We start from the raw sequence: 14,367 nt of genomic DNA, 5'->3' as shown, positions 1-14,367 counted from the left end.
GGTAAGGGGCAGGGTGGGTAGGTGGGGATGGCGCAGCTCCCGGGCGTGTGGTCCAGCATCGCCTTGGGGGCAGGGCCCAGCCTTGCTTCCTGGTCCCTCACTTGGTCTGGCCGCATCACTCCATTGGCCGGATGTGGGCCACCAGCTGCCCGGGTCCCACACGCCTGAGGGCGCGTCACGGGAGTGGAATTTAATCCTCTCGGATCTGTGCTCCCTCGCGGTCCTGTGTGTGCGGGCCATCCGGGGGCCTGGAGGTGCCTGCCGTGGGGACACAGTGGAGGGGCTGACGATGTTTTCCTCTCGCCCCCTTCCTCCCTCCCCCGCCCCTGCACCGCCGCCCAGGGACGCTCCGGACGCCGGCCCACCAGGGAGACTTGGTCTGCGTGGAGTGTGGGAAGTGTTTCCACCAGTCTAGCCATCTCCGGGCCCACACGCGGGCTCACACAGGTACCTGCCCGGGGGGCCCAGGGTGGGGGGCAGTCTCTGTTTTCCACAGTCGGTGACAGGTTTAGATTTCGCCCGGGTGAGGTGAGGGGGTCAGGCCTTCTCTCCTGGGATTACACTCTAGGCTGTCCCATCCGGCACCTGCACCTGAAATGATTTTTCCTTTGCATCCAAGTGCCGTGTGCTTTAATCTGAGATAAACCTGTTTTGCAAATGCTCCACTTTAATTAGAGTGGACTCCTCAGAAGTGCATGGGGTAATGAGTTATGCTGCCACCAGGAAGCACTGAAACCCAAGCCCCCCATCGGCATGACACCCGGCTGCCTGCTTTCCTCCTCGGCACCAGCTGGCCTCTGTGGACCGGTGGGTGCTGAGTGGCAGAATTCCTCGGCCTGTTTGTCAAGAGCTTGCCTGAGATGGAATCGGGGGGAAGCAGTGCGTGTGTGGTGCGAACACCACACAGCCGGGGCGAGGCGGGGCCGGGGGTGCTTTATCCCAAGCGTGAAGGATGCATCCGTACCCGGGTCGGGTCTGATGCAAAGTGACAGGGGCCAAACGGTAAGTGACGCAGAAGGAGGGGCCCTCTGCACGCGCCTGGCTAATTAATGTTGTCACTGACGGGTCTCTTTGGCGATGAAGCCTGAATTAAAAAGGGCACCAGCCCCAGGCAGCGTTTTCAGTCTCTTACAGTAAGTGTTATGGTAAACTGGTATTTTCCAGCCACAGGCTGGGCGCTGGGTCTTTTTTTTTGTTGTTGTTGTTTTTTGCGCAAGTGCTTTAATCTGTAAGGGACGCGTGTCACGGGGTGTCGGGAAGCTCGTGTCCCCCTGCTAACGCACGTCCTTGTCCTCACAGTGTTGTTTGAGTCTAACGGCCTCCGAGGTGCTGAAGCCCACGCCACCTCCGCAGATGCCCCCAAACAAGTAGGTCTCCCGACTCACGGGTGTGTGGGTTTTCACGTCATAGCTGGGAAAACGGGTGTCACGATGGTCATCGCAAGGGTACCACGTGGTGTTTTACTTTTCGTTGCTGCGAACCAGAGCCCAGTCCTGCGGGACAGTCTGTGGGTGCCTGATAATCACTGGAGGTGGCTCAGGCCGTGAACGACACGGTCGGGGTCGATGCAGCTGTGTTGGGTCTTGTTGGGGGTGATGGAATTGGTAGAGACCGGTGGTGATGGAAAACACCAGAAAGTCATACTTTTCCACTCAAGATGTTTTGCTTGGAGGTTAGCTTGAGAACAAGTTAGGCTTTGTCTCTTGTCTTCTGAACCGTATTTTAAAAAAATTTTATTAGAGTTGATTTACAATGTTGTGTTAGTTTCAGGTGTACAGCAGAGTGTATCAGTTATACATACATCCCCTCTTTGTTTAGATTCTTTTCCCATCAAGGCCATCACAGAGGTTTGAGTGGAGTTCCCTGTGCTATGCAGTAGGTTCTCGTTAGTTGTCTGTTTTATGTATAGTCGTGTGTGTATGTCAGTCCCAGTCTCCCAGTTTGTCCCTCCCCCTCCCTCCCCTTGGTAACCAGAAGTTGGTTCTCTACATCTGTGACTCTGTTACCACTTTGCAAATAAGTTCATCTCTACCATTTTTCTAGATTCCACATATAAGTGATATTATACGATTAATATTTATCTTTCTCCGTCTGACTTACTTCACTCTGTATGACACTCTCTAGGTCCATCCATGTCGCGCACATGGCATTATTTCAGAACCGTATTTTTGAATCACTCCATAAGAAGCGTTCTGCTGAGTTTGGTGTCTCAGGGCTTCATCTTTGTCCTGATTTGATTCTCTGTCTAATGCACACCACCGGCTCGGCCATAATGCGTAAGATACCCGTATGCGTGTATATAGAATGCGGGTCACCGTAGATGTGTGGCCTTAGTGCGTTCAGTCTACAAAAGGTGGCCAGCTCCTGGGCACGAGTGACTGTGGGATGCAGTCTGTAGCTCTGACGTGAGGGGACACGCGCCATCCTAAGTGGTCTGTCCCGTCATCCTGGGCCAAGAGCACGTGGTTTCAGAGCTCTGCTTCCTCTCTGCCCGCGACAGGATGTCACGCCCGTCCTCGTTCTCCCACGAGCATTTTCTCGTCACCTTCTTGCTTCCTGGTTGGTTGCCGTAGAAGGTTCTGTAACCGCAACCTCCCCGCCTTGTAAATGAAAAGGGGTTTCCTTGCTGCCAGAATAAACACCCAGGACCCGGTCCAGGTGGTCAGATCCAGTGAGCACACCCTGCCTGGACACGTGTGGGATTCACGGTCCTTGACAATGATGATGGGGACATAGATGTCAGAAGAACCTCCAGAAATTCCAGTCCGTTTCTCTAGAAGAGAATAGTGAGCGATAAACACACGGCCCTGAGCCTGCTGCTAATTAATGGTTGAGCTGGCCTTAGGATGGACGGTGCCTGATCAGAGGCTTTGGTTTTGTTTTTTATCGAACTTTCAGAATCCCTGTTTTTTGTTAAAAGCCTTTTCTTCATATGTCATGGACAGAATGCCTTTCCCTTTGTTACAGTTTTTTTAGGAAGTGACTTCTCTCTTAATAAAATCCATAGTTTTAGAATGAAGGCTGTTATTTCACGATGCTGTGATGATGAAAAAAATAACATCTCACTGAACGCAGAATTAAAAGATTTCTGGACACATGTGACCTCAGCTCGAATTAGGCAACGCTCTCCTTTTAAACAGAAGTAAAACCCCCTTTCGACAAGGCACACTGTGATGTGTCTGTGGGTTGTAGTAGCAGCAAGGTCGTGCCGTAATTGGAGAATTACATACTGACAGTACAAGTGAAGTCAGTCCAGAGCATTCCTGCAGACACAGCGACCCATTCAGTCCACCTAAGATGTGGCTTTTCCAGAAGAGTGTTTGACGGGGCCGGGAAGCACCAGGCAGGTCTCTGAATAACATAGTGAGATTCTTCAGGAATACACATCAGTTTATCTGGTGCACATGGATTCTACCTAAGCCTCTTTAAAAGGCTTCTGGTACAGGGAGAAATAGATCAAGAAAGCAAATCACTAAGACTGTATTTAAAATTAGTTTTTTGTTACTTATAGTTATGCTGGGAATTCATCACAGTTGCTACCCATTCTTGGTGATGAAAGAGAAAAGATGTATCTATATTTTTGTCTTTGTCTCTGTAAACCCGAGTTCTGCAATTTTGTACTTACTACCAGCCAACCTCTTAGTTTCACGTGTACAGTGACTCAATGCTGTGGTCTTAGGAACTGTTTACTCCTGTTGCAAGGCCTCCGTGGGTCATCTGGCCTGCTTTTCAGTCTCCGAACTGTGGTTGTCAGGCCCGTGACACCAAAACTGAGCTGGATTTCTACACCTCTCGTGCTGGCATATTCGAGATATGGCCTCTGGAAGTACTTCTGGTCCTCTGTTACATTAAAAGTAGCTTTTGTTGATTAATCACTGAACATTTTGGTTCTTGAAGCAACTTCTGTTTTCTTTAACGTACTTTGGAATTTAAGAATTCTCATAGAGATGTGTCTGCCAGGATAAGTGAAAACCATAGCAGTAGTAGTTATCGGCTTCTATCTTACTGTTCTTTCTTATTCTGGAGTTCTCATTGTTTACAGAAATCACAACTGCTGTCTTAGATTTAGAATATGGTATAGATTCATAGGACAGTTCTGTGGTTATTTATGTCGAGAACGGGACTCATTATACTTACCAGCCATGTTCTTTTCCATGCTTAGTGTGCTTTACAAACATTAACTAATTAATATTTAAATCATTCTTTTCCTTTAGAAAAGAATGGGCTTTAGAAGCTGTGGATCAGGGGAGTTTTTAAAAATCACACAACACTGTATTCACGCGTAAATTATTTGATGTAACACTAACAGTTGATAGGCTTTTATAGATACACGTAATAGATGTTAAATTATCTGACTGAAACAGAATCTGGGCATTCAGTTTTACAATAATCATTTATTCACTCATTAACGGTATTTATTGCGCACCTCCTGTGTGCCAGGCTCTGTCACATTGGTGGAGATAACGAGGATGTTGGGAGACAAGGTAAATAATTTTCCTGCTTTCATGGTTCCTGAGGTCCAGTGGGTGGTTTAGATAAGAAGACAGGGCAGAGAGGTGCAGCGCTGTGATAGGGTGAGGGTCCTGGAACCAGGCTTGGGGCGTCGAGAAGCCCTGTGCTAGGGCTTCCCTGGTGGCGCAGTGGTTGAGAGTCTACCTGCCGGTGCAGGGGACACGGGTTCATGCCCCGGTCTGGGAAGATCCCACATGCCGCGGAGCGGCTGGGCCCGTGAGCCATGGCCACTGGGCCTGCGTGTCCGGAGCCTGTGCTCCGCAACGGGAGAGGCCACAGCAGTGAGAGGGCCTGCGTACCGCAAAAAAAAAAAGAAAAAAAAAAAAGACTGTGCCAGGGTGCGGGTAGCCGGCAGATGCCCCCGCCGATACCCCCCGACCCCAACCCCGGAGGTGGAAGAGATGTCTCGCTGGAGGAATTGTATGGGGGGAGAGCTGGGCGGGTGGCCAGGCGCTCAGGACGTGAGCCTGGGGAGACACACCGCCGCTGGGTACCAGCGCAGAGTTGTGGGAATTCCACCCTGAGGGCAGTGGGGGTGACGTCACCACTGTCGTGTCTGTAGGAGAGTCAGGTTGGTCTGGGTCGGGGATGGATTGCGGAGGTTGCGGACAGTGAGCTGAGCCCCACTCTGGAGGTGCTTGGGGTCGTCCCAGCGAGACCCAGAGGCAGCCCGAGCTGGGGTGGGGCTGCGGAGAGCAGATGGGTGTGGGGATGTTTGACGGCGGGGAGAACTTGGGAGTTGGATGCAGGATGGGAGAGGGGGGAGGGGTGGAGTGGACCCGGGTGCCGGCTTCAGGCTCCAGCTCTTGGCAGGAGCCACTCCTGGAGCCTGGAACGTGGCAGGAGGAGCTGGACAAAACCAGTTCCAGCTGACCTTCAAGTCAAGTTTGTGATGCCTCTTGGCAGGCGAATATGTGGGTTTGAAGTGGGTTTGATCCTGGTGGAGAACATGTAAATATTTAATAGCTCTCAGCGTTGAGGATCAGCCAAGATCAGCCCGTTCTACTCCGAGGGACCCAATAACCTGAATCATTAAGATGTTGGGTTATTGAGTAGGAGGCTCTAACCTAGACCTCAGCTCAGGCAGGGGAACTTCACCTGAGTTTCCTCATTTGTAAAATGAAGACAACGGCAACACGTACTCCTGTGCTTGCTGAGAAGATGAACGGGGACGGTGGACTGAGCCTGGCGGAGACCAGACGTCCAGCACGTTAGCTGTTGTCAGTTATTCCAGGAGTGAACAGTTGTCCTGAACAGCTGGGGAGACGTGGGTGCCGTGTGTATGTACGGTGCACATGCGTGTGAACATGTAGCCGCACGTGTTGATGCCTGTGTGGATGGGCCCATCGTGGACCGTTGTGCTCAGTCGTCACGGCCACTCACTCTCCTCCGCATCTCCCTGCTTTGTCAGAACCTGGTCGTGTGCCTGTAAACACCCTGGTTTTGTCTTGTTTTGTTTTATAGTCTAGCTGCTAGTTGTGCCTTAAAGGGAGGATGGGAGAGCTCTTAGCTTGAGAAGAGTGTTGTCAACATAAATGTAGTTCCCTAGTTTGCTGCCTTGTGTTCAGATGACATCACGCTGGTGGGCAGACGCCACGTCTGTACCCACAGCCATACGGCAGCTGCCCTTACTTTGCTGTATTAATATCTGAATTTTCTATGTGGGGTAATCCTAATGTCATAATATACATACGTTGGAGTGGATTAAATTCAGTTAATTTAGTTACTTGAGGAATAAAAGTTTCCTTTTTGTGTTTACAAGGTCATACATGTAGTTTATTTATTTTTTCTATTCTATTATGGTTTATCACAGGATATTGACTATAGTTCCCTGTGCTGTACATTAGGACCTTGTTGTTTATCCATCCTATATATGCTAGTTGGCATCTGCTAATCCCAACCTCCCAACCCATCTCTCTCCCACACCCCTCCCCCAAAGAGTTTCGTTTTGATGTGTTTTTGGTCGTGGTCTCTTTTCTGCACGCACACTGGCTAAGCCCCTTCTGTGTTACAGGCTTACGCTTGAACTTGGAGATCCCAGAGCAGTTTCTTTATCAGCACATTCCTCTGATGGGTGGGGTGGAAAGGATTACTGACTCCTTAGAAGTTAAAGGTCTGGATTAGGTAATAGTATGGTATCGGATAGTTTGTTCCTGGGCACAGTATCTATTCTCTAGGCATCCCATTCCTTTGCATTTATTGTAAAAGGGTTTGAGCCCTGGCAGCCAGGAGCCCTCTTCATTAGTGGAGCTTCCCTAGCTGTGGGGATGAATCTCCCAGCCCTCGGGAATAAAGGCACCCGCTGCTGGTGCTTGTTGTATTAGGAAGATAATTCTCGTCATAAGAGAAGCTAATATTCCAAGCAAAACTCCACATAAGAGGAGGAATTCATGTATATCATCATTTTCAAGATGCTTTGCTATAGATTTAACACAACTGAACATTTAATTTCTAGTAGTCATCAAAATTCATCATTAGAAAGAACATTTTTTGAAAATAATATGCTTTTTAAAATATTGGTATCACTGCGCTATGGATGTTAGAGAAAAAAATAAGGGGTTTCTTCAATGTTGTGGAGAAATTGTATTTTTCCAATTGTATTGTTCATTAAATGTTAGAAATTAAATAATGGTCTTTCTAAAACCAAGAAAAATTAACCCCGTCTCTCTCCATTCCCCTGGTTTTGGGATTTAAAAGACCAGACCGTCTTTTGCTGAAATATGAAATCTGGTGTTACGATTTGTTCGGATTCCTTGCCAAAATTTATAGACTATGATTAATAGTTTACTTATTTTTCTAAATGTTATTTTAAAATAGTTAAGCTGGAGAAATAATTCCATTAATCAAAATAAAGGGAAATGAGAAGAAAAATGGCAACTTAATTTGTCTCATTTTTAGCTACGGAGGTTAGAATGCAAACGATGGAGAAATCCCATAGGCTGGTATATTTGAATCTATGTATGATCTGTTTTCAGTATCCCTTTTAGATTCTCAGTATCACAGATCGCATTTCAAAATTCAGCTGGTTTGTCTCAGTAATTTTCTTACTCATGTAAACCAAATGCCTTGAAACACAGCATCCATTTTCTCACTCAGTATAACATAACGTGAAAAGTCGTGAATATAACTAGTGATTTATCCAAAATGATCTGTGATAACGCGAGTCCCAGCTAACTGTTGGCTTGTTGGGAAAGGTCCTTGTCAGTAAGATGTTCCCTGTACGCCGTTCAGCATTTAGTATCACCACGCATGTCTAATGCAGGCCTTGGTCCACGGAGGCCGAGAGACTCATGTGTGTCCCAGGGGATATAGGCTTTTGTGTGTGTAGGTCACTTACTCCCACGCATGAGCACACATGCATTCCTTTACCTTATAAGACAAAAGGGGAAGAAAAAGTAGGCCTCACCAAGTTCCAGAAGTCAGTATTCATCCCTGGAACACTGAAACGCCTTAAAGAAAGATAATATTTATTTCTGAATAAATATTGTTCAGTTTTACTGAAGAGTCCACAATTCACACAGCTGCAGTAAAGAAAAGCCAAATTTTCTAAAAGCGTGCTTCTGATTTTCTGATGACTCTTTCTTTGTGGGAGAATAAAAGCAACTTGTTTGTGCTCAGATATCATGTGTCCACTTAATTTAAGTATTTCTGTGACTCCTTTCTTCCATGGCTGCATTTTCCCCTGGGCCTCATTTCTCAGATGAATTTCAGTCATTTCTTGAAAACCCTATATAGGACTGCTGTACTGAGGAATAAGGTGTTGGTCCCAACGAATCCGAAGTGAAAACAGCTCACTTAAAAGTGAGATGCTGTTTGAACACATCCCCTCATTTATAAAGACAAACTTGGCATCTGTGCCTCTGGATTTGTGGACTGAATTAAACAACCTGGTTATTCGGGTTAGCCAGATTTTGCAGTCCCTCTGAAAAACGTAGCTTTAAAACTTTCTGAGCCTGCGGTGTAAAAGTCCTTTACGGACAGAGGGCCATCTCCATGCTTCTTCTCTAACCATCCTTTTTCCTTCTTCCAATACAAGTCTGTGTGTTCTGGTCCAAAGGAAGGGAAATCCAAGGAGATGCCTGGATTGTGTATACAGAATCTAGACACACACAACACACGTGTTCATACACATTCTTTGCCCATTTATGGAATCCCCAGCAAGTCTGTTTGCTACATACTTCCTCAAAACGTTCAAGGCCAGCCACCTAACAGCTAACAATAACTCCTGTTTTTCTGTCCGTAAACACAAAGGCCATTTTCCGTCCTCGAATGTATCTGGAACCAGTTCCAAATGAGCCCTGTCGATGATGGATCTCCCCATGGCGTGATGTCGCTGTGCAAAAATGCAAAACATCCTTGTCAGTTTACTGCAGGAAATTCACCATCTACTTAAGGAAGTTTTATCACCTCTCTCATTCCGTTACTGTTTCCTACATTTCAAATAAACTACTGTCCGTACAGTGGTACGGACACTCCCACTCCCCCCAGCCCCCCATAAAATTTTGTTGAGTATCTTTCTGACTTCTGCTAGATGTCGACTGGTGAATGCAGAGCTAGTTTTACGTAGGAGTCTTGTGAAACTATTAACTAGAGAGAGGCACTTAATTCATTATGTCAACCAGACCCCCCCCAACACACACTTATTTCTAGGGTTCCTGCAGGCATAGCTGGAAACCAGTCGGAATTTCACACGAGTGCTGCATTTTATGTGTGCATGTTAACTTCAAGCTGTTGGTTTTACTTCCTCGAGACTTCAGCTGAAGGTTAATGCAGTTAAGTAAGATTAATCTCGCCCTGTTGTGTCCTCAGATTGTAAACTCCATTGTTCAAACAGCGATGCTTCACATGTCGTGTGAGAGCCTTCTCTGAGAGCTTCGCCTCTCCTTCATTCTCATTTTCATCTTGCAGTTCCCTTGACTTTAGAACACCCTTTCTATTTTTCCAACGTGGTAATTATTTGTGGAAATGGGTGGAAGCTCTCTCAGGTGCTGAGAGACCTATGGGAGTGCTGTACTTTTGGTTCGTGTGACCCCCAAATTCAACCCTGTTTTGGCACTGTCATTCACCTGTGAACCCCGCTTTGTATTACTCATGGTGCATTGTTGTTTTGAATCCTCCTCCGGTCCCATCTGGCCATCTTTTTAACCTTTCCTCTGGAGCTGGTTCAGGCACTATGATTTGCTGTTCTTGCATGCGGAACAGAGATGGCTAATGATCCTCTGTAGATCCTTGGGGGTGATTTTTCTCAAGCTGCCTTGGAAGGCAGGAAGGCACAGTGCAGACATATCCTGCTCGTGTGCAGTGAGTTAAAGCTGAAGCCAGGGGTCTCTGCCGACCTGACTCAGTGGCTCTGTGAAGGTTGCTATTTGTGCTTTGGGCGTTGCTAAGAAAATTAATAGGAAAAATGCACTTGGAAACCAAAGGCAGAAATGAGCTTTTCTCTTGTCTCTTTTTTTCCCCAGGGGAGAGACCATTCTAATGCAGATACTGTCCAAACAGTGCCTCTCAGAAAGGGAACCTAGAGACACGCTTTCACCATCCCCGGTGCCCCTGGACGGTGTCCGCAGTTCCCTTGTGGATGTCCCGACCGTGACCCTGACCTCCCCGTGGAAGAACTCCCGACCGGACACCTCAGATCTGCAGCCGCTGGGCGGAGCGGAAGCTGAAGGGAGGGCTTCTCCTTGTTACACATTAAACATCAACGAAGATGCTCGACTTAGAATTACATGTAGATATTCTGTATGCATATACGTGCTCACCGACCATAGTCCGTATTTTCTTATAATAAACGGTGGAGGTGGGAGGCACGGTAGGAGCACAAAGCATCGATATCGTTCAAGACAGGTTTGAGACACTGGAAGAAAGATGCTCATGTGTGTTGGACAGAGTGAAGCAGCCAGGCACTGTAACAGAAGCCGCCACCGATGCTCAGAGGCCTGTTGGAGGTGGCGTCAGAACGGACAGCGGAGGGGTCCAGGTTGACGGAGTTTTGACGCTCTGGCCTCTCCTTGTCTTAGTGGGTATTTAAAATAGTGAGTAAAAGAGGAAGGATGGGCGTTGAGGTGCTGTGGAAACAGGCTCGATGGGGGGCGGGTGGGTGACGAGGTCCTCCTTCCTCAGTGGTCCCATCGCATCCCCTTGGGGGCCCCCTGCGTTTCCCAGGTGTGTCCCTCTCTCCCGTCTGTGCTCAGTGAATCCGGCAGAGGAAACACATCCACGGGAAGGCTTTTGTTGTGCTTCGGAAAAGAGCTAGTTGAACACTAAGAAAAACAGGCTTCTTTGTTTATTCTCAGGACCTTTTGGTAACAGGGCTACATTCTGCAAACTGCTTACAACGGAAGACTGCCTGTCTTAACAAATTATCTAGCCACTGAACCCCCCTCGATTTGGACCCTTTTAGTCGTAGCGGGAGGATCCCTGAGCCCGTGGGGGGCCCAGGTCGCCGGGGTCCTGGTGCTCTGGGGCCTCCTGTGCCCCCCTCCCTCCCTGCCTTCCTGTCCATCTGTCCCAGCAAGTAGGCGTCTTTTCTTCTTGGGCCGGGGGGCCTCCATGGGACGAGTCCCCTCATTCCCAGAGTGTGGAGGCCCCCCGGCCCGTGGGTCGGGCAGCTTTATATACCTCTTCCTCAGTCGCGCAGATGCCAGTCTTAGCGGTGGGGCGTTAAGGGCCGTAACAAAGGGTCTTAAACCTTGGCAGTGTCCGCAGTTAAATTGTATTCCACAGATATAAATATTTTCTTTTCCTATTACCATGACACCATGTGTGATGGTAATGTTTCTGAGAGTTTCAGATTTTTGCACATAATGATTTTATGCATTATCAAAAGTTACTGCTGCCTTGAATGAAAATGTTCTGTGAAATTTTTTGCAAAAGCTTTACTAGGTTTTTTTTAATTGTGAAATTTTGTAAAGGCAGGAAGTGGATTAAAATGAGCATGCTAAATATATTTTTCAAAAAAGCAATAATTTTACATGTACAGAAATTATCCTAATCTTTAATACTGGTGAGAGCGACAGTTTACTTAATACAGTAATGGATTAGTGCAGTTTTTGTAGAAAATGGGCTTCTGATACAAAGACTTGTTTAAACACACACACACACACACACAGACACACACACACACACAGACACACACACACACACCCACCCACACACACACACACACACACACACCCTAAAGTGTGGTTTTCCTGTTCTAATGATTTGTTGAATTATATTATTATTATTATTATTGTTATTGTTGTTGTTGTTTTTAGTTAATGTTTGGTTCTGGATTCTACTTGTTACTGAATTTAAATTACTTGACGGTTCAGGTTACTTTGCAACATTTGCAAGCAATGCAATGTAACTGGCTAGCTTATATCTATAAATATATATATACATGTATATACACACACATATAGCTGCATATATGTGTGTGTCTATATATATAACTCTTTTACTTATTTTTTCCTGATATTCTTACACCGGATGTGTACCGGAATGATCTGTCCTGTTGGTGTCATTAGGAATGTCCTTGCAGATACGGTTCAGTGACTGTCCTCTAAAGTTATTTTGAGCAAAGTTTCAGAGATACATTCCTCTGTTCACCCTAGAAATCAGCATGCCTTTCTGTTGATTGTGTTTGATCATTCCCATAGTCTCCCCACAGTGATGATTTCTGCGTTTTCTGGCTTTTAGTTTCTTGGCTGACAGTGACGGGTGACCGTCCAGGAACACACAGGGGCTGGTGATTCGGTCTGCTTCTCTGTTTCCGTTACTCAGAGGACTTCGTACCCACAGTGACGCGATCGTGTACGTCCTTCCCGTTTCAGAGGCGGCCTTCAGGGCCGCCGGTGTCACCCGGGAGACCCCTTTGCGGGGAGCGGGGTGGAGAGGGGCGCGTCCTGGAGCCCCGTTGGCTGGACACGCAGCCTGAGCCAGTTGGAATACTGGTTTCCGCCTGGAGCACAGAAGTAAGGTTTTCCCTTAATTCAGCAGACAGGGGTCGGGGGGCCGTCCAAGAACACCACCCTCCAAGGCAAGCCGTCTGGGGGCCCGACTGTGCTTCCTTTCTTCCACTGAGCATCAGTATTGTATTGGTTTGTTCATGTGTTTATGTCCGTTTGACCCTAGTATTTAATAAGATTTGTGTTTTTCTTATTTATTTAGCCAATGTGTTTTGATTCACTTTTTTTCGATGGATAATTTCCGCATGGTCTCTCTTGTAAGTCACCCTCTGACTGTTACAGACTTTCTACTACCTCTACCAATCTGCTGTTTCCTTGTTTCTTAACAGGACTTGATAGTGTTGGCGTCAATGTAACTTAGACAATAAAGGGTTTGGTTGTCTACACTGCAGCTTCTCCGTGTGTCTCCCCGCCCCCGCCCGCACACTCCTGCTGCTGGTGCCACTCCTCGTCCTCCCCTGCTCGCCCCCTTCCTCCTTGTTGTAACACAGATAATGAGCTTAGAGACTCTTTCAGGTTATTCACTCATATTCCTTAATTTGAAGAATGAACATTTAAATTCTCTGAAAAGTCAGCTGTTGGAGCATCTTCTCCGGGCACTCGTCAGCCGTTCTGTCACTTTTCTCCCCTGGTTCCTGGAAGGCCTTGGGGCCATCTCAGGTGGATGCGTTTCGCCTCAGTTATGGCACAGTACCGATTTTCAAGCCAAGTGGATTTTGCCATTTTGGTTTTGAAAAGTATTCAGTGCTTTACGAGATGGCCTCCCAATATTTACTTATTTATTTTGTAAACCAAGAAAGACACTAGTTTCTTGAAAAGAAGGTGCTCCAGGAAATGGCCCCGGGGATGACAGATGCCACTTTGGCAAGCTTACGGAGCATTGGTTCTGCCCAGGATGTCGAGAACCATCTTCAGATCTGGCCGCTCTGTCACAGGTTGTACAGTGTCAGGCAAACAGTACACGGAGGCACGTGCACATGCAGGGTCATCATTCGGCACGCCTCTGGGATGTGGCATTGGACCCAGCAGGTCGCAGGTGACACCTCCCTGCTGTTTCCCAGGCACCTGGCTCAGGTAGCTGCACCTTCTTTCCACCAGGAGATAGAGTGTAGCCCACAGGGTCACAGAAGGTGACTGGCAGTTCTCAGTCTGTGCCTGGAACGCAGCACACCTCCTGGGTTTTCACGGCCAGATTCTCTTTACCAACGTGCCGTCTTGAAAACAGGCAAATCACCCCCAGGGGGGTGTGATCGATGCACAAAAAAACGACTGCGTTTGTACAACTTTACTTTTCCACTTTCAGAATGTCTCCGTGTCTGAAGTAGTGTATGCTGTTTCACTGCTTTTAACTTGGGTGCATTCTAATCGCAGGACATTTTATACACTGAGCAAAAAGAAAGAGAATAAAAAGATCACAGGCCAGGACTTCAAGTGATGGTTTAGGTGCCCCGTAGTGTGTCTGTGTGGAGTGACGGAGGGAAAATGTTCATTCTTCAACTTTGCTAATTATGCTTTGAGGCAGGAAAATGCAAAAGACCATAGAGTTTGTATTTCTTTTTTAAAATACAGTTTATAACATTATATTTTGTACTCTTTATATTAGAATTTGTAACTAGATCGATGTATTTAACTCTATTTCTGAAAAAATAATTCAATGTTTCAGTTGTGTGATAAAAAATATTTAGAGAAAACATATTCATTCTATTGGAAATTGAAATCAATAAAAACATCTTGGAGTTCTTGAGATTTGTAAGACCTTTTTCCCCTATTTCAGGAGGTGGCTTCAATCCTCTGACAGCCCGTCTGGATCTGTGGTTTGAACATTTTTGTTGCCTGAACACAAACCCGAGTGTTAGTGTTCTGTATTTATATAAGCAGAAGAGATTTTGGATGATTCACAAGATAG

General features: G+C 46.9%; 1 protein-coding gene across 4 annotated transcripts in view; it reads left to right on the top strand.

Moving 5' to 3' along the window:
- Positions 1 to 14,123, top strand: part of ZNF516 (zinc finger protein 516) — a 105,715-nt gene extending 91,592 nt beyond the window's left edge. For all 4 annotated transcript variants that reach the window (XM_060119063.1, XM_060119065.1, XM_060119064.1 and 1 more), the window contains exons 4-6: positions 343 to 447; positions 1,300 to 1,367; positions 9,975 to 14,123. In XM_060119063.1, the coding sequence (XP_059975046.1) occupies positions 343 to 447; positions 1,300 to 1,367; positions 9,975 to 10,034 (233 nt within the window). In that variant the 3' untranslated portion in view covers positions 10,035 to 14,123. The remainder of the gene's footprint in view (positions 1 to 342; positions 448 to 1,299; positions 1,368 to 9,974) is intronic.
- Positions 14,124 to 14,367: the final 244 nt, after the last annotated feature.

This window comes from Mesoplodon densirostris, chromosome 15, assembly GCF_025265405.1.
Source record: "Mesoplodon densirostris isolate mMesDen1 chromosome 15, mMesDen1 primary haplotype, whole genome shotgun sequence".
NCBI classification, from domain to species: Eukaryota; Metazoa; Chordata; class Mammalia; order Artiodactyla; family Ziphiidae; genus Mesoplodon; species Mesoplodon densirostris.
The sequence above is the reverse complement of the archived record's forward strand: the minus strand, read 5'-3'. Positions and strand labels throughout refer to the sequence as shown.